The 21,225-nt window shown below is 36.8% G+C and overlaps 1 protein-coding gene and 1 pseudogene across 2 annotated transcripts; one reads left to right on the top strand and one right to left on the bottom strand.

Moving 5' to 3' along the window:
- The window catches only part of LOC121327138, a 26,922-nt pseudogene extending 24,732 nt beyond the window's left edge, over window positions 1-2,190 (top strand).
- Window positions 1,214-21,225, bottom strand: samd13 (sterile alpha motif domain containing 13). 2 transcript variants are annotated; one of them, XM_041269653.1, is made up of 5 exons: window positions 21,169-21,225; window positions 18,035-18,174; window positions 10,652-10,694; window positions 8,179-8,290; window positions 1,214-5,278 (listed from the first exon to the last, which is right to left on the bottom strand). In XM_041269653.1, exons 2-5 carry the CDS (start codon window positions 18,120-18,122, stop codon window positions 5,135-5,137), a joined length of 387 nt encoding a protein of 128 aa, XP_041125587.1. In that variant the 5' UTR covers window positions 18,123-18,174; window positions 21,169-21,225; the 3' UTR covers window positions 1,214-5,134. The 2 variants fall into 2 exon arrangements, with proteins under 2 accessions (XP_041125587.1, XP_041125588.1); XM_041269654.1 differs by lacking the exon at window positions 21,169-21,225 and adding an exon at window positions 13,842-14,002 and having other exon boundaries at window positions 18,035-18,121.

Below are 21,225 nucleotides of genomic sequence, written 5' to 3'. Positions count from 1 at the left end.
TCATCATGGGGAAAGGCAAATAACTCACAAATGAAAAGAGACAAATGGTTGTTGAACTTCATAAATCAGGCAATGGGTACAAAAAGTCTCCAAATCTACAATTAGACACCGCCTCCATGCCAACAGCCTATTTGGAAGGGTTGCCAGAAAAAAAAGCCTTGATTTAGAGCAACCAACAAATGTAAGCGCCTGGAGTTTGCTACGGCATTGGCACTTGGATTGGAACCGGGTGCTATGGTCAGATGATACGAAAACAGTGCTCTTTGGCCACGCACACCAGCGGTGGGTTTGGTGTCGATAGAAGGATGCATATGCAGAAAAGAACCTCATTCATACCTACTGTAAAATATGGTGGTGGATCTTTGATGTTATGGGGCTCTTTTGCTTCCACTTGTCAACAGCATCATGAACCAAGTACCAGGACATTTTAGCCAAAAAACTGATTGCCTCTGCCAGGAGGCTGAAACTTGGCCGCAAGTGGATCTTCCAGCAAGACAATGACCCCAAGCTCACATCAAAATCCACAAAGAAATGGTTAATTGACCACAAAATCAACATTTTGCAATGGCCATCTCAGTCTCTGGACTGTGGTTTTAATTGAAGAGGGCAGTCCATAAGTGCAGTCCGAAGGATATCAGGGATCTGGAAAGATTCTGTATGGAGAAATGGTCTCAGATCCCTTCTAATGTGTTCTCCAATCTCATAAAAAATTATAGACAAAGGCTGTGCCGTTATCCTTGCAAGGGGAGGGTGCACAAAGTACTGAAAACAAGGTTGCCAATAATTGTGACACTTAATTTTATTGGAAATAAACTTATAATTTAAGAAATGTGTAATTTTGGTTGATTCCCTTGAATCATTAATAAAGTACAATTTATTCCACATGTTGGAAAATTACAATATAGCTCATTACCTGTGTTTATTTTATACAGCCTTTTTTACTAATCTTTATCAAGGGTGACAATAATTTTGGAGGTGCCTGTGTATGTACATACACACACACACTTATAAACAAAAATGATTTTGATTATCCATTTCAAATTGACGCAGTGTGATAACAATCCTGGTATTTAATGTCTATTAATCTGGTAAACAAATTCAGTCTCTTTTATATTTTGTTTTTATTTCAGATTGAAGAGATTGAGGTAGTCATGCCGAACAAGCATTATTTTACTATTGACATGTCAAAAATGGGGTGTGACAATAAGGATGAGGTGAGACAAAGTTCAAATATAAATCAGTAACCATATAGAGGGGTACTACACAACACGTGTCATCTGTTAAGTGATATAATGTACTTCATATAGTAGAATTATACCCCAGGGGTGCCCAGATCTTATAATGATAATTATTATCTAGTCTAATTTAATCTAAAATAATTAAAAATGTGATTCAAATCTGTAATTTGACATGTATATATCAGACTGCACTTAAAAATGAAGCATATTTTATTAAAGATGGGAATACTCCCTACTTAAAGTAAAAGTTTTTTTTACCCCAGTAGTGAAAAGTAACCTTATTACAGCAGAGTATTGCTCATGTCATAATACTGCAACTAAATATGTGTGACTGAGTTATCTGTTTTAAAACGCTGTGTATTTGCTGGTTTAGAAACCATTCTTGTGCATGCGATTTGAAGTGAATGTACTGAACTTACTGTACTCAAATGCCCCCAATCCAACAATGAGTCAACTGAATGGGAAAGCAGGATGCTTTCATCTTAATGCAGCAGTATTAACCATTGACATTCCCACCGATCAGAACGAGCGACAGCAGCACTGATACCTGGAGAGCAAACTTAGAGCCCCTTTATTCTTCTTATTTGGATTTCTGTTTTAGTCTTCACATACTGGTGGCTTTGAAATTCAGAAGTCTAAAACACTCATGTGACCCTAAATAGAGCTCAGAATCATGTCTAACACTGGTGCACATCTAGGACACTTGAGTGTAACCATTTACCTGTCCCCTTGAAACACTGACCAATGCAAGGAAGAAATACATCAGTTCAAAATACCATGTAGAACTGGTATTTCTTACATTCACTGAGGGAAGACTTTGCAGGGAGAATTAACACTACAAGTGTCTCTGGATTTTGTTCATTTCAGGTTCTCTTACCTCTGGACAACCCATCAGGTAATATTGCAGGCACAGTCAGGAGGAAGCCACTGTCCAGGCTCTGAAGGATTCAAAGACATTTTCTGAAAAGTAAAGTTAGGGCAAAGTGCACTTTACAACTGAAAAAGCCATCTTATTGGAGAGAACTATACACTTTTATTGTTGTATCAAACTACCAGGTTGCAGATTGCAGTTTACTGTGCTAGTATATTATATGCTCAATAAAGCAGCCACATTAAATCCGGAAAAAAGGGTTATCATTGGCTTGTCTTTGGTTCCCCAACAGGTTTTTTTTTTTTCTTTTTCTTAAGAACAGTCTCTTATACAATTTGATCAGTGCTGGACTAATCTATTACCATGCACCCAGGCCTGCTTTTGCTTTAGAACTACCTTGTGCAGACTTGATTTTAAAATGATCAGGTGCCTGCTATCTGAACTATCAGCTTCATGTTATATCTGCTATCTGTTGGCAATACCTACTAAAGGAGTTATCCTGCTAGTGATACTGAAAGTCTCACCAGTCTGTGGTTTAAACCGCATTTTACTTCAACCAGTTTACCAGTTTTGTAAGCACTGGGTGTAGGGCAAGTAGATTGTGCAGTTCTGAAGGTTGTACTCTGTACTTTATATCATACAAAAAAAAAAAAAATGCAGTAAAGCATATCACTTCACCGTATGTAATATTAACACAATTGAGGCTATGTAACAAAACTTGTACTTATTTGCATACTACACATGGGGTCAAAACTCATCAACATCACAAAATACACACTTAGTAAACACATTAACATTCTGATTTATTTACATACACCAGTTTAAAAAAAAAACAAGGGGGTTCTTAATTAGCCCTGCTATTTTCCCTTGTTAGTTAGAGTGACTGAGCACTTTATTATTATTTTTTTGTTGTTGTTATTTCTGGTTGATGATTATCAGAACAATTCAGATAAATTAAATGTTAAATACTTTAAAAAAAAAAACATCAAAATGAAATCTTGAAGGTACTGCATCTCAGTACTACTACAAAAGGAACTACAAAGGTTTGGGCTCTCGCTTTAGAAGGTGTTAGCTCGAGCAATTAACATATCAACCCAAAGGAACGCTCCTGTGTTTTCCATGAACTGCAAAATCCCTTCTTGTCTTGAATAATAATGAATACCTGACTATAGTGAATGCTGGGCAGGCAGACTGCAGGCACCACATCCTAAAGGTAATCTGCAGAGGCAATACAGTGCACATGTACAGTATATAGCTTTACATCAATCTTACTGCCATCTGTGCAGTTATATATATATATACAGAAGAAAAGGTTCTGTAAAATAATTGCAAATCCCAGGACCATTACAGCCAATCTTATATTGTGAGGCTTGTAATGCTTTACAACTGTCAGCAAAGCAGGCCCAATACATGATGTGCTGATAATTCCAATAAATCCCATTCAGCTTCCAATATAACACAAGTGTATTACAATGATGAAACCCTGGCCTGCAGACCACTACAAGCAATGGCAGCACTGTGGAATAAATGGTTCAGTGATCCCAATACCGCAGGATACTGGTACATACATGGTACTGCAGTGGATTATGTATTGGTTCATAACATTGGTATGTCAAATATGACAGTGTTACCACAGTGGCACTGTTTTATCAATGGCTCAAGCACTGTGCTACCATTGCCCCTTCGTACAGAGCCATTGCATTGCCACTGACTAGCACCTGGTAAGGGCGCCAAAGTTGAAGAGCGCAGGTGACGCTGAATTGGTACAGCACAGTATTTCAACAGCTATTCCACAGTACACTGGGTTTACAAGGTAGAAAAGAGGAACAACAGTTAAATTCACAGTACACCTTCCCTGCTTCTTGAATATGACAGACATCTCATTCAGAAAAGACCCTCTGGTGTGGTAACAACTGACTATTAATATAATTTGCTATGAAATAAGCCTTTCAGGGTTACAGTACATCACCTATGACGACAAAAGTGCACACTGACAGGCAAAGGGTTTCAAGCCTTGATAAGGCTTGCACGTAGTAAGAAATCTGATGGTAGTCAGAATCAGCACCATTTAGTTACCTGTAGTATTAAAACATCTCAAACCGCAGAACTCTATTAAAGCAAGGCCCCTCAGGTCTAAGGGAAAACGGGTTATGAAAACTTACACCACTTTGAATGAATGATGTATTCTGGTAGGCAAAGAAATGACCACTTTCATTAAACACAATATTACAGAATATTAAACCACATAGGTGGAAAGAAGATCCACTCCCTGTATTTTTTATCCCTTAAATTAGGTTATGTACAATGTTTTTACAATGAATTTCTATTACACACAAAAATATCAAATTACACACATGAAAATTCCCAACGATCAGTTATTAAAGCAGGTTGGCAGCACTTTTTTTCATTTCATATAAACTTTTTTTTAAAACAATTTGAAAAAATACCTATTATATAAGTCTGATTTGAATTAACAAATCCCAAAAAGCTTCAAACCCCTGGAAGGTACAGCCTGATGCAATATACATATACAGATTGTGAACATTGCTTGTATACTATATAAACAATCCAATTACTTAAAAAATATGCAGGCTCTTCCATTACATAACATTTTGTGGCCAGCTGAAAAACCCTCTTGACCTACTTTGGTAAAAAAAAAAAAAAACCCTCCCATAATGCACACATATTTTCCCCCTCCATCTGACATCAAAACCACTTTTTTTTTGTAAATTAAAAACATTAATGCACAATTCTTTAATATACATCAACATAGAACCTACAGCGGCTATTTACTTTCATTCCCTTCCAGTATCCTGAATAAAAATGTAGGATGAAAATACCATGAACATAAATCATCTGTTTTTCTTGTAATTCAAGTAAAATGAAATAAGATGCAGTTCAAGACTCATGCTTATGTTCAAATTCAAAAAGTCTACCTGGTTGTCTTCACCACCGATTGTCTTTCCCATGGTGACGGTATCCTGGGATACAAAGCTGCCTGTAATCAGCACTGCATACCAGAGCGCTACCAGGCGTTTTTCTTCAGGTGCTGTGTTTGTAGTGGCTTCACGTGGTATTCGTACATCTTCAGTGCTGGCCCAAGCTTGATTGAGAGTCCAGTCAAGACATCGTTTCTTGTCATGAGCAGCAGAGATTTGCCATCTATCTCCTGGAAGAAAAAGAGTAAAAAAAATAAAAAAATAAAATAAATAAATATATATATATATATATATATATATATATATATATATATATATATATATATATATATATATATATATATATATATATATAAGAGAGAACCTAAACAGGCCTGACAAATAAGAAATGAATTTCCCCCAGGCCGGAGATTCAGTTAATGAACGCTGCTGTTAGGTGCCAGGATTAGACCTATTTCAAATGTGACACTAAATACTTTGACATCAGTGGTTAATTTCTAATGCCCATGCTAACAGAGGGGGTGATGGTAAGGTGAACAGAATGTCATGTTTCTATGGACTCGTGGGGTGGGGATCCACAATAATGAATGCCAAGGGTGGCCTTGCGCCAAGAAATCTATACTATTAAATATATGCTAAGAAAACAGTTGAAAAATTAAAATACAGGAGCCTTGAAGAGAGCAGAAAAAAATCAGTCCTGAGTTTCATGCTATAAAAAGCCAGATGTGAAGAAACAGATGGTGCATTTTTTTCTGACAACTTGCAAACCTGCTGACAAAACAGAAAAAGAAATGGAACGTGAAGGTTAAATTCCTGAAACTAAAAAGAAAAAAACACTCATTTCAAACTTAGAATCTTAGAGCTCCGTGTGTCATGTTTCTTTTTGTTAATGCCTCACAACATCTCACTATAAATGGTCATATGCCGTTTTTATCAAATTAAAAACGAGGGCTTCCCAAGTATCCATAGCTCAGCCAATCAGGTGTCAGTACCATTCCCAGACACCAGCACTTTTGCAACAGTAGGCTGCCACAGTCTAGATTCTGACACACTGCCTATGCCTATAGAAATGAATTGCCGTGGTGTCCTCAGGAAGCCGAGTGAATACTGTTCCACCACAGAGCACTGAAGATTTTGAGAATTGGTTGCCAAGTCAAAAAATGGAATTACTAAAGGGAAAAACACTCTCAAGTTAACTAGGTCTGTCAAAGGCATCTGAACAGCAAAGCTGGTGAATCGGATACAGACACATTTTTGTTGGGTTAAGAGGAGGAATTCGATTCTGAACAAGATGCAAAGAAACTTCACTTCTGTGTGCTATGTTCTAAAAATGTAAATTATTTGAACTTAAGCATCTTGCCAACCAGGATTTTCAAATGTTTTAAAGCTGCGGCTCTTACATCTGACCCTGTTAGTACGTACAGACAAGAAACTTTAAAACATTAGAAACCATTGATTATGACAATTACAAAAAAAAAAAAAAAAAAAAAACATATTTCTCAAAGAGTTCTGATAGTGTGAACATGCCAAAGCAGTATTACTGTGGGAAAAAAAAATCAAATGATATGAAACAGTTCAGTTGTAAAACAGGTCATACCAAGAACAAACTTAGATATGACAGATTTTAGAAAGCCCACATAATGTACTTTTTAATTTGGAATAACTTGGAGGTGAGCAATGTTAGATTCAGCAGCAACATGAATGTACCAAAAAGACCAGAACTCCAAACTGCTCGCCTAGTACTTATGTCAGGCAAGCAGGCATGATGGTGTACAGAAAAATCCGGTCCATGCTTTGAATTTTGAGAGATTAGCTTCAGGAGCCAAAGATTACTCAAGGGAAACCCTGAAAAGCATGCAAGGTCAAGCTCAGTTAGACATGATATTTTTAGGTAAAGGGACTATAGTATCTATGCTAAGACATGCCAGAAAATGGTAACCTGATATCACTTTGAAAATGAATATGGACATCTAATTAAAGTGATATGGTTTCTATATGACAAACAGTACATTCTAAAACCTCGATTTTACCTACACAAATATATACTTATATAAATTATTTTGTAATATACAAAATCGGCCAAGTGTTATAAATGACTTACTCAAATGCAAATTACTAGGTAAAATAAGCAACCAATTGAACACTGTGATATAATATATTCTGTATTATTAAAAAGCAAGAAGACATTAAAAAAAAAAAAAAAAAAAAGATTTTGGCATTCCTAGTCACAAACAATACAAATGGAAGAGGTTTTAGTCTAGCAAAAACATGGTGATCACTGGTTGATTAATTGTTGCATCTCTAACAAATACATAGCTTTTTATTGTTTTTGGGATAAAACATGGTGGCTGCTATGTCTATTCTCACCAATTTCCTGGTCTTTTGTAATTTCTATACTGTGAATATATATTTTAATTTTAATCAGTGATATAAATGCTAATTTCACTTCCCTCTCTCCAGTTCGTTTATGTTTTTCAGGGGAGACTGTTAAAAAAAAAATAAAAAAAATAATATGCAAAACCAAGGCAAATGTCACACTTTATTCTGACTTTCAAAGAAACGTACAAACCAGAACATTTACTGTAAGTGGGGGTTGGTTGCATTTTGTTCTTTATTTTACCTAGAACTTCCAATCAAAATACAAGGTAAAACCAAATTAAGTCGACAAATGTTTAGCTAGTATTACCCTAAAAGCATTTGCCGTAAGGGGTACTGTAACAACTGCCTCACCCTACAGTCGTTCTGCATTTATTCACATGCTTAATTCTTATATTTTCCTATACCTGCCTGCATGCTTGCATTTACAGTGCTGCTATTAGCTTGCCAGTGTGCTCCGGACTGCCTCCCTGTCGACTAAGAAACCCTCAGCAACAGTTTTAGTTTTCAAGCCCCAAACTATTCCAATATAACCCTGTTATCTGTTACACTACTGTACTGTACTTATTATTATCACTACCATTGCAGAGTACAATACATAAAATCCCATTTTAGGTTTGTAAAATATGCAGTTATGCTCATCCTTTTCTTTTTGAGTCCAGGTCATACTGAAGCTGTTACACTTTTATTACTCAGCCTCTCGTTGTCAGAGACTGGCGAGCAATTAGAAGTAAAGCTGTCAAAAATAAATTACCTGATCCTGAAATGCACAGGCTTGCTCATCGAATCCTGCTGATTTAAAATAATTAACAACATCTGACACTGCCCAGTGCACTGGGTCAGGGAGCTGTCCGTTCTCAACAGGGCTGAAACACAATACAGACAGCAGCGGGTTAAAACTGGCAGTGCTGGAGGAAGCTATGTGGTGCAGTGGATATATTCTCCAGCCTCAGGGGGTCCATGAGTGACTCACCTGGTAAAAGCACAGCCACGAGGTTTGCATTGTGAAACCTACAGCACAGGTTCGCGTCCTGGCTGTGCAAAGTCTTCGCTGGGGATTCTGAAGGGAGATTTGCAATGGCTCTGGCGCTCCCATGGGTTAGGGAGGCAAAACCATCAGAGACCGTTTCTCATCGCGCTACAGCAAAACATGCTGGCCAGGTGCCCAGTCAGCTCAGAGAAAACACTTGCAGGGCTGGCCTTTGTTCTCCAGTGGTTGGTAGCTTGCTATATATCCGCTCTCGAGTTCCTGGGTGAAAAACACAGGAAGCTGGCTTGGTAATGGGATTGGAGGATGCCCACTGAACCTTCCGGAGGGAAAAAAAATAATTGGACAATGTAAACTGGGGATAAAATAATTGGGCATACAAACAAACCAAAACAAAATTCTCTAGCTTCTCATGCATTTCACTTTTGGAGGCCTTGGTTAGATTCAGTAGGAACTGTATTCCCAAACACAAAATGACTGAAAGGCTTATTTTAAATCACAAAGCAAGCTATAATGAAAGCCTTCGAATGCTAGAAGTGTCCTGATGCATTTGTTTGAAGCACAACAGTAAGTCGCAGCGGAATTCTCCTTTGCTAACTGACCAATAAGACCTGACATCACAGAATACTCCACAAGTGGCTGCAGCAGGTACATTATGGTATTGGTAATTCAAGACATCTCTGAGTAGTGGTTCTAAATTCCATCTAATATGTTGTAAAATATACTGGCTACGCTTTAAACTGATGCACAGTATACTTTTCTGCAAAAAGAAACTTTTAATTTTGTGTAGCATTAACTAAGTGTTGGCAAAGTGTATCATAGTGTTTCAAGACAGGAGCTGCCCATCATACTGTTGATACATTAAGTATGTCATTTTTTTATTTTATTATTTTTTTTATTTGTGTGCCCAATTATTTGACACTATATTTTCTCCCCAATTTGGAATGTCCAATCATTCGTTCGCCTCACCACAACATTTCCCCACACAGCTGAAGAGAACTGAAGGTTCAGTAGACATCCTCTGATCCCTCGACCAAGCCAGCTTCCTCTTTTACCTCCAGGAACTTGAGAGCAGACGTCAGTGAGCTACTGACCTGTGGGGACAAAGGTCAGCCCTGCAGGTATCCACTTTTGAACTCACTGGCGCTTGGCCAGCAGGGTTCACTGTAGCGCGATGAGAAGCACTCCCTGACATTTTTGATTCCCTAAGCCACGGGAGCGCCACAGCCAATGCTCCCTTCAAAATACCTAGCAAAGACCAGTGACTTTGGACAGCCAGGATGCAAACCTGTGCTGAATGACTCACCCTGCAGACAACACTGCTGTGCTTTTACCAGATGAGTCACTCTGAGACTTAAGTATGTATTCTATAATATAGAAGCTGCAGCTCCCTATTACAAGTCTTTTTCAGAAGTTCCTGGAAGAACAGGCAATTGACTACTCTTCCTATAGGTGACTCGACAGACAGTGTTATGGCAGGTTTTTCTACGTCCAACCCCTGTAGGTGCCAAAGAGGTTAAAGAAGGTTGTTTTGTGATTGGGTTACACTCTGTCCCCTTCCAAACCTTTCCTAAACAGTCATTCCAAGAGACATATAACTACAGTTCACTCTGGTCTAGTGGCACCCTTGTGTATTAGAGCCGTGGTGTCAGGTTGGCCTGAGCTCAAGAGTAAACTGATTGCATGCTGTACTGCACTGTGGTTGCTTGGTTTCAGCTGTATCTATGTGCATGTATGTGTGTGTGTGTCCTGTGTGGGTTTTTATGGTTTGCTGCTTCATATACCCATCCTTTACAGATTTCTTCTCTGAATGTTTTTTGTAATGATTTAGAATTGGGAAATTGGAAAACTGTTTGACCTTGTGGTCAATGTTATTCAAGCAACTGAAGGTGAACTGTTATAATAATCTGAGACAACCAATTCGATTTTCACACATACTGTTACTCTGTTTTGGCAGAAATGTGAAAACCAACATGCTTCCTTATGGTGACAGAAAATAACACATTTTTCTCCCCAGGCACAATTCACCTTATTATAATTTGAATCATTATAAATAAGAGTCACACATTAAATTAATTTATATTTTTGTATAAGCACAATAACTAAATAAGGTTATTGTTTTGAAGCATTGTAACTATAACACTAACAATCATATCACTATTAACACAACTGAAATATTACATTAAGACACATCCATGTTATGATAAAATTAACCAACACCTACATTTCATTTACTTACTTTTTGGTGTCCACTGAACCGTTCTCCTTATTATCCATTCCAGCTAACAAAAACAGAACATGAGACATTAAGGATGTACAGGGATTTCATTTTCGAACAGCTTGTAACTATTTCAAAAAGTAAAATGCCTCAAAACCTGAACTGCTAGGTTTTTTGGGGGTAAACAAAAGTTATTAAAAAGAATCCTGAACATTTTGATTGAGCCATTCCAATGCTAATAAGTAAAACAGCCTATAATACAGTTTTGTTGAATTTCCTACACCATAAACATGTAAACAAATGCTTACAAATACTACACGTTTTATAAAAGAAGACAGATGATTTCTAGGTACTGCAGAGCAGATGGGATTCATGCAGAGATTCCTCACAATAAGGAAGTTAAAACTGTGCTGTGTTTTTTATTTGTTACATTGTTAACTTCTCTGATGCCTCAGAAAATGATTTGGTATGTTGTCTGTCTGTTTGTTTTAAACTGCAACAAACAATATGGCACAGTTTCTTCTGTGCTATTTGTGACTGTCAATTGTAAAAGCCTACATTACTGAGAAAGCCTGAGTAATTGTGCTATAGGCCCTGCATTGCATTCACGTGTTGGTGCTTTTTCTTTTGCACGATGTGATAGTAAAAACCTACCTACATAGATTTAAACCAGGATATTCGGACGGTCTTTTTAGTGGGAACACAGAGAAGTTCCAATATTTAGCTCAAGACATACAGTCCGGTGCTATAAGAATTCAAAAAGGAGGCAGAATTTTGCAGTAAAAACTAAAAAAAAAATCGACTTGGATTGCTGCCAAATTGACATCACAAACCACACATTGCCTGCACCAACTGCCTTCTGTTTCCATGGCTGATTTTTTAAAGAGACAGCATGTCTATGAAAAACTTTGTTATGTCTTCAAGGGGAAAAAATATATAACATATGTCTGTTCTCTAAGCATAGGTCGCTTTTTGTCCATTTCCTTCATAATCTGAAGTAGATGTTGTTCCAGGTTGCACTTTAACTGAGAGCCGGGTTGTGTTCACACTGCCTCATTACAAAGAACACAATACACTGCACAGTATGCTGGCATTTGTACTGTGTGTATCTTGAGATACATATAAAGCTTTTCATCTTTATACATTTATCACTATGTTTTACGATTGACAGTTTATTTTTTTTAAGCCTTATAAGGAGAAAATACCAGTTAAACAAAAAAAAGGTTATTGTTTTGGAGCCTTTAGTAAATTATGTAAATCTAGAGGAGTCGAAAACAACCACTGATAACAAAAAGCTTATACAGATAATGACATTACCTACAACAAAAACTTTCTATGTTAATTATCAGACAGCTTTCTATATACAACCTGCTATACTTTCTATGTTAACTATCAGACAGCTTTTCTATTCACAATCTGCTATGCTTTCTATGACTAATATGTCCTGTTATTGTGAAAATGCACAGGTTTTTAAATAATATATAGCATGCCTAAGAATAGCCTTATAGAAATAACTCCTACGCAGTAAGCTTCTTTTAGAAGCACAAATTCTCTCTCTAGCACTATTACCAGCAATAGCATGGTAAGATGCATCAATTGTACTGCCTGTGGGATTTGTAGATATGCTTGAGGAAATTTGGTTAAAAAAAAGATATAGTCATAACTCCCACCAGTGTCCTCCTTCAATCCTTTTGCCCCCACTGTTCATTGTCTTTGTCGCATGGTCTTCACAGCTATATGCAAATACATAAGCTCTAGGCTCCGGGGGAAAATCCTTGTCATGTTAAATAAAACACAGCTGAATGAGAAGGGCAATTTTAAAACACACCTGAATGAGAAGGGCAATTTTAAAAGTGAGAAACCACAGGAATGGAAATATACAGGTACTATTGTTTAGGTCTGGAGATATATTTAAGAATACAAACTAGTGAGCCTTCCCACAAATTAAATCAGAGGGGTAAGACATGAAAGGGATAAGCAGGTAAAGGACTCTGTGTTAATCCCTTTTAAAAACATGGCAATTACTAGAGGCTACACCTGACTATGCATCTGAATCAAGATCTATCATTGAAACATAAAGACAGCACTACTTAAGTGTTAATGACCCACACAAAGTCCTTTACTGGCAGTTAATGCTCTGCTAGGGTAGTTGCAGGATTAGAATCAAGGAAAGGACCAACACGGAAGTCACCATCATAAACTGCATTTATTCATAATAAGTCAATGCAAACATTATATATATATATATATATATATATATATATATATATATATATATATATATATTTTTTTTTTTTTTTTTTTTTACACTATGTAATTAATAACTGAAACACCTGACATCACCTGCTACGGTATGTAACTGACCATTATTATAGTTACAGTGAGAGCCACAAGCCCAAGGCAAGGTGAATTCTGAACACTACTGGTCGATGGTATTACTGCTGTTTTTAGGCCACTGTTACATACATTAAAGCTTAGAGGGCATCTTCGTACTGCTGTATAAGTATAAGTGTAGGACAGTTGACCCAGGCTGTTAGGTACAATATTTAATAAGTGACACCGGTGCAAAAAAGCAAAAGAGAAAACTGAAACATATTTATTTTCAAAAACACCTCTTGTTCTCTCTATTATCACCTAACTGGGACCAGATGGTCTTTGTAAAATTTATATGACATGATATTGCCTCAGGTAGAAAACTGATACAAATAATTTCAATACAACTGCTGTACATTTAAATGTATGCTGTAAAATACAGTAAACACCTAAACTAGGGCTGTTAGTGGCACACAGCATTTTACCAGGGGACAGTTTGGGTAACAGAGGTTTTCAGATAATCAAGGATTTCCTACACTGTGATTATGCAAGTACCACAACTAAAGAGCATGTTTTTATACATTTAAAAAACTTAGCTTCTATTATGACAAGAATGGGATTTTAGGAACAAAAGAAACTGACAAACAGGCTACTTATGTATGTATACCTGAACCGTTACGATAGACCAGTGGTACTCAGACTCCAGTGATTTAGGAGCCACATCAGTGAGCAGCAGGTAACCAAAAGAGCCACAGTAGTACATATTCATATTTAAAACAGAATGGCAGGGATTATATATATATATATATATACACACACACACACACACACACACACACACACACACAGACATACTGTATATAATTGTAGCGGCAAAAGTTCATATGATGATCCTTACCTACGTGGCTGTTACCTATGTGGCTGTCAGTTACTTGTAGATACGTGGCACTCCTTCTCTGAAACAAGCGCTGTGAAGTTGGGCTCTATACTGGAGACAGCAATTCAAAGGCACTCTTTCGTGTGTTGGAGAGCGAGACGATTTAGCCTGTTGCTTTTAATCTGTGAAAGTGCAGAGAAGGATGCTTCACATCTGTAGGTTGATGGCAAAATGGAAATGAACCGTCTGGCTAATTTTGCAAGTTTTGGAAGATGGTTTACTAATTTCCAAAAGTTAATTTCATTGTTTTGATGAAATTCTCTTGACAGTTCATCAGAGCTCTTCAGTAACACAAACTCCATCAGCAATTCAGAGGAATCACACAGTGCAGAGCAAAATTCACTTCTAGGAGGAACGGATTATTCACAAGAAGCAAAAGTTTGTCACAATTCTTATTAATCTTGGAATCTAGCAGCGCAGTTGTTTGTCCAGTTCATTCAGTACATCGCAGAATTCGAAACAGCAACACCAGGATTTTGCTCTAGGACTCTTTGCACCTTCGAAAAAAGCTGGTATTTCCCTTGCTCACACTGCTGTGTAGTAACTGCAGCTTGCACGAAAATGTTTTGGCGGCTGAGTGCAGCTCATACACTGTTTTGTTTTTGCCTTGCATCTTCATGTTTATGTCATTTAGGTACTGAGTTACATCACAAAGAAATGCAACACAAAGCAACCAGTCAGTGTTATCCACGAACGGGAAACATGCTGTTTCTCCACATCCAACAATGAAAAGCTTGAGTGGTTCAAACACATCCAAAAAATGGGCTAGCACAAACCCCCGTGAAAGCCATCTAATTTCGGTGTGCAGAACCAAATCCCCATAGTGTGTATCAAACTCTTTGCACAAAATCTTAAATTGCTGGTGGTTCCTAGCCCGTGCCCTGACAAATACGTCACTAAGAGAACTAAACTTTGCAAACAATGCTTGCTGGTGTAAAATGCAATGGTAAGATAAAATGTAATGCTCTGCCTTATCAGATTTGAGCTCTTCCTTAAGCAAAGCAACAGCAACATTTCTCTTACCTAACACAGCAGGGGCCCCATCAGTTGTAATCACTGTAATTTTCTCCAGAGGTACATTGAACTTTTTTAAGACATCCATTACAGCTGTTTTTATTTCCTTTCCTGTCCTACTGTTTTGCAGTGGGACCATATCCAAAAGTTCTTCTGTCACATCAAGTTCAGCAGTTGTAGCTCTGACAAATATCAGTAACAGTGGGATGTTGTCGATATCCAGGATTTCATTCATTGCAAGGCTAACAAACTCAGAGCGAGACAACCTTTCCTTCAGGATACTTTCAATGTTTTCAGAAATGTCCGAAGCCCTCCTTGACACAGTAGAATCTGAAAGTTGAAGTTTTTTCAACTCTTTTTCTAGCTCCTTTTTGTCAGGGAACAGTGTTGCACACGCAATTAAGATGCAGTCTTTAATCATCGCACTGTCTACAAAGGGTTTCATTTGTTTAATAATTTTGTGTGTGATTTTGTAGGAAGCCGTTGTAACTTGTTGGTTTATGTTACAAACCCTTTGAAACATTGTGGCAAAGTGCCCTGCCCCTGGGCTATTTATTTGTGTTGTATGTTTCGTGTAGTGTTTTAATTTTGGTGTATAGTCATTGGTACATGGGATATAAACAGGTCGGTGTAACACAAGTGATTTAAAACGTGTATTTTATTTAGGCAAGAGGATTGCACAGCACTTCACACGCAGGTAAAATGTAATAATATGCGAGCATGGGGAATTGCACTTTATTAATTCACGTAGAGTTGTACCGCGACTCCAATTGAATGATTGATTAGCAATTAGAGTCTCGGTACAGCTGCATAAAAGCAGCATGCTTTCACTCACTCAGGGTTTGTGTGTTCGGTGAGTGGAGAACGAGATTGGAGAGGAGAAAGTAATAACGTAAAGTAAATTATAATTTCAGCTCACCGTATTTATCTGTGTAGTCCGTTTTGTTTGTCTCTTTGTTTTGGCCAAAGTGCTGTTTCCTGTGTTTTGCTTGTCTTGCAACCTTTTATTTTCTGTCTGTTCATTTATTAAATGCTGAGCGCAAACAAGTGCTCAGCTTCACCAAAACTCCAGCTCCACCTGTTTATTTTGTGTTGGTTCCTGGTTTCTGGTCTGACGTCACCCACTGCAGCCATCTTTGTGACAAACATACATTGTTGATTCACTCTTTGCTGCTTTAGTTTTTTAAGTTTCTGTTCCCTGCGTTCACTGCCTGGCGGGAATTCGGTGTCAACCCTAGAGTGATTTGTTCGAAAATGTCTCTCCAAATTCGATTTTTTGAATTGAGTAAGTGCACTGTCGCACAATAAGCAGACGGTTTTACCTCCATTGCCATGCACAAAGAAAAATTCATTTTCCCATTCTTCCCGGAGCGATTCAATTTTCCCATTCTTCTGTATTCATCTTCATACTTTCGCTTTTTTTTTAACCTGTGCCATTATTTCGCGTTCCTTCACACTAGTTACAGCCTGAGTCCCACAACAGCTATTCGAGCAAGGAAACATGTGCCATAGTAAAAGCATCCTGATTGGCTAATAACTTGGCATTTAATTGTGTTTGCACAGTAAAGGGGAAATGTAGTTTTACATTGCTTCTAACTGAACTACATAATCACATAGTGTTTTAATATCATGTGCTGCAAAGAGCCGCAGGAGACATGTTAAAGCGCCACATGCGGCTCGCGAGCCGCGGTTTGAGCATTACTGCAATAGACCATAAAAATGCCTGCGTAGCTGTAAAACACAGCTCACTGCTAGTGTGTACAAATACATAACACTCAAAACTAATGACATTAAAATGGCAAACTATTTTTTTTAAAGGAATATAATCTGATTAAATCTGTCCTGAAGATAGTATGCTTTGCAGATCAAACATGGTAGATTTTGACAGGGTGTGATTAACCACCTGTATCACCCTGTATTAGAGGTAGATATTCGTTTTTTTAATTACCATCAATTGTTATGTATAATTATAAAGAATAAGTAGCTTCAATGTCATGTCACTTTTCTCTAAGTCTGCCTTTACCTGGCTTCGAACTTATCTGAAGAATCCTAAATGCCAGGACTGAACACAGCCTTCCTTATTTCATTCACATAATTTGACAATTAAAAAATTCAGTACAACAGGGTGTGTGCCACTATGTGATATTGCCAGGCATTGAGTGCACTGTGAGTCACGAGGCAAACATAACTTTTGAACAGAAGGCAGGAAAACTTTTTTACAGAGTTTTAAATGCATGGAATAGCCTACCAAGTGATGTAGTAGGATCTAAACATTTAAGAAAAGATTCTGTGCTTTTAAATTAGATCCCACCCAGTAGGGGAGAATGGTCTTACAAGACATGAACCTTGATGGGCCAAACTGCATTTTCTTATTCTTATTTCTTCAACCAATCCAAGTGTCAATATTCCACAATGACACACCATGGTGTGACTATACTAAGGCTATGAGGTCATTTGAAATGAAAAACAACTAATAAAAAATAGGTTTAAAGGAAAACTATCACAAGACATTGTCAAAGCTATGACATCACATACTCCACTGAAATTAATGAGGGGACAATCCTCGCCATTCTAAAATGGGACTTTTCAATTCTGCTAACCCCACACACTGTGTCTATGCATAGATGAAGAGAGTAGATGGGATCAACAGAGTAGAAAGGTTCAATTGTTACATGATTTGAATGGAATGAAGTGTTAGTCCCAGCACTTATCTTCAGGCAAGCTCATAAACAAGCAAATGCAAAATTTGAGAAAAACGGTAATAACTCAATTTTGGAGAAACAGAATTAAAAGTCATAATTCGTGACTCCATGCCTTGTGAAACATTATTGATTAGTGCATGCTGGGATACTGAAACAACTTCCAAACAGACCCCTACAATCATCTCTATCGAGGGGTGCCATGTGCATTACAGAAGTGCTCCTTTACAAGATTGTGCTGCATTTCCAATCACAAAACAGCTTTTTAAATTAACTATTTAAATTGGGAGCGTATAAATAAACAAATAAAATAAATATATAACACACATACACACAAAAGACAAACAGTGGCTTTATACCCATTAATCTAGCTACCATTACATTATAATTATAACAACAATGTGTTGTTTATTTTTTTCAGCTGAAGGTTTGTTTCCTTACCAGTTTCTTTGATGTCTGTAGACAATTTCTCATTTGATGCCTTCAGTCTCAGGGTTTCATTGCTGCCTGTGCTTTGCACTAGAAGCATAGTTCTGAGAGCTCTTCAAGTATCCCTCCACATTCCAGATGCCATCAATCACCTTGAAACAAAGCACAGATAGCATCCTGTTTTTTGAAGAAATAAATGCTGGCATTAAATCCTGACATACAGTAAGTATATTGCCTGGTTGTCTTCATCAGTTTGAATTCGACATTGCCCAATAGTTTTTACTCTCAGCAGAGCTCTACAAACAACATGAGTGCTAGAAAGCTGCTTTTTCTTAAAGCTCAATACAACTCTCTCAGCAGCCCAACTCAGCATTAAACTGCAATTGACCAAGAAAGGAACTATTCTTTGTCCCTGATCTGTTCTATGCACCACAGTCACGTTTGTATTTGCAAAAGTATTCCCTGTTATTAGTTTAGTCTTCCAGAGTATTCGGTGTGTTGTGCCATATTGCTAAGCAGTCCTGGGAGCTGGTGTAATACAATGGCAGATCTTAATCCCCACGCCCTGCTTTGTTTAGTGGACCTCATTTCACTGTATTGCTACTGTATGTAAAACAAGGTTCCAATTAAGAGTTGCAGTTCAAATAGACCCTTACTGTCCAGTTTGTTTGCATTCCAATGTAGTTTTATCTGTAAAGAAACAAACTCCATCCCCCCGGCAAGCTGCTAGCTGCCAAATACTGTAGCATGCACAACTGTAAAAAAAAAAAAAAAAAAAAAAAAACTAATTTTTGTTTTCTTTTGGAGGAATAAGCCTTCAAATAGCTACAGGGACAAGCAAATTGGACAGTGTAGTGACACTGTGAAAAGCAGTTTTCATGAGGGAAGAAGCTTGAGTCCATCTTTTGAGTAAAGAACTGTGAACAAACTTGTCAACAAGGACTGCCTTTTAACAGGGTGCAGAGGAACAAACAAACGGCAGACTTAATTTAATAAGACACCAAAAGAAAGTGTGTAAAACTGAACATCACTGCTTAACAAACACAATAGTAACCCTGATTATGATAATAAAATAAAAAAAAATAAAATATATATATATATATATATATATTTATATATATATATATATATATATATAGATATATATATATATATATATATTTCATTCCCCGGGTGACACAATGTTCTCTTCTGGTTTAAAGTAGATTTTTTGCTTTAACAATATGGTTTTACAATGTTTGGTCAATACTATGGTTTTACAATGTTTGGTCAATACTATGGTATTGGTTAATTACTGTTATTCATCAGTATTCAAGCACTATAGGAAACAGGATTGAATTAGATGGCTAGTCTTCTTTTTCCATGGCAACCAGCATTCAAGACACTCACAATAACCAAATGTGCAGAAATCACTACTCAATTCAGAAAGAGGCATGTACAGTACATAGAGAACATATTTTAAAAACGTCCTTTAAAAATATATAATTTCTAGACTCATCAGGATCAACACTAATGGGATGGGAAAATTAGGTCTTTTAATTACATCCTAAAAACCAACGTTCTTAATCATGTAGCTACTTATAGTATTCGAACACAGAATCATTCTGAAGAACATAAGTTATCACATGCTATTTAGCATCTGTTTTGCGTTTTCACTGGAATTCAACCGAACCCCCTTCTATTATCTATCTATCCATGCAGCTTTCTATGTGACAAGCTGACATCTTGCATCATACCAAACGACGTTAGCACAGTAAATAACAGTATGTATTGGGTAGCTGGGAATACAACATACGTTATGATTACATGTTTTAGTCGTTTTCACTGGTAAGTTAAATATAAATATGTAATTAGTTACGCTTTAAACATTCATACTGTACATTTATGTAATTCGCTTAAAGCTGAAGATAACTGGGTTATCACAGTGCTATGCTAAATTCATGCCTGGGCAATGAGAAAATTCCTTCACTGCATAAGCTCAGATAAAAGAAACGTCAATGTTGTTCTGCCACTTAATTTAGTACTACACTGTACTGCTCGCTTTTTACTGTGTGCTTTGACTGTTCGGGGCACATTATAACAAACCACTGCAAAACAGCATTTCTTTTGTGTCAATGTTATTACGCATCTAATTTACCGGCACAAATCAGTCCAAAATAGAACGTCGTAAAAATCATTAATTTACCCGCCAATTGTAAACTATTAGTTACTGACAAATGAAGGAATAGTTTGTCCATAGTGACATCGTTTTCTTTGACAAACTTTGAAAAATCGCAGTACATTCAAGTCGTGTTGAATGTTGAATATGGTTGTTAACTTAAATTGACTGATCAACTGATTCGGACCCTGTGGTTTCTTTCATTTTTACAGCCGTTTTATTGGATACCAGGGTACTACAAACAGTACTGACATTAAAAACACAAACAGTTTTACTAAACTATGCTTCATTGTCAATATGAACCCTGTGTGGTATATGTTTCAGAAGATCACGTGTTTCTGCAATTAAATGTTCTGTTTTTGATCATTAAAAATAAAAACAATATCTTCAAGAGAAAAAAAAAGAGTGCATTTATTTGGAATATCAATATAAATAGGCCACATCAATAGGCTATAATCGAAGCCAGCATAGGTTTACTATACTGTATCACCCACTAACAATACACAAGAACAAAAAAAAAAAAAACCAAAAAAAACAACAACAAAAAAAAAACCTCCAGCACAGAAATGTATATTTTTGGAATCTGCAACACGCTAAACAAGAGAAAGAAACAATTGTACACTATTTAAAATGTTTTTACCAATACAAATGTTTACATGTTCATTTTTCTTTCTTGTATTATTAAACAAATACACGTTTTTTTTAAAAAAAAAAAAAATCATTTTTGGTAGCAAGTAACTGTAAAAGTACTTACACCACAATATGAAAAGATCGGAATGTATTCATTTAAAATACTGTCATCGTCTTATTTTATTGCAAATATATAAGCATGGACAAGTCCATAATGTGACACTTTACATTGCTTTACATATTAATTTACAAAACGACTGTCGTAACACGTCTATTTTGTACAATCAAGTAACTTATTAAAAACCCAAATTAAACAGTTTTTCTTTTGTTTTTTTTTAAAACAAAAATGTACACTTACCTTTTTTCTGATTAGTGTAGATTCTATGAATAGCTTCCTCCCAGAACTAGACTCACG

The sequence above is a fragment of the Polyodon spathula genome, chromosome 14, assembly GCF_017654505.1.
Source record: "Polyodon spathula isolate WHYD16114869_AA chromosome 14, ASM1765450v1, whole genome shotgun sequence".
Taxonomy (NCBI): Eukaryota; Metazoa; Chordata; class Actinopteri; order Acipenseriformes; family Polyodontidae; genus Polyodon; species Polyodon spathula.
Note: the sequence above shows the minus strand (reverse complement) of the source record. Positions and strands in the feature narration are given on the sequence as shown.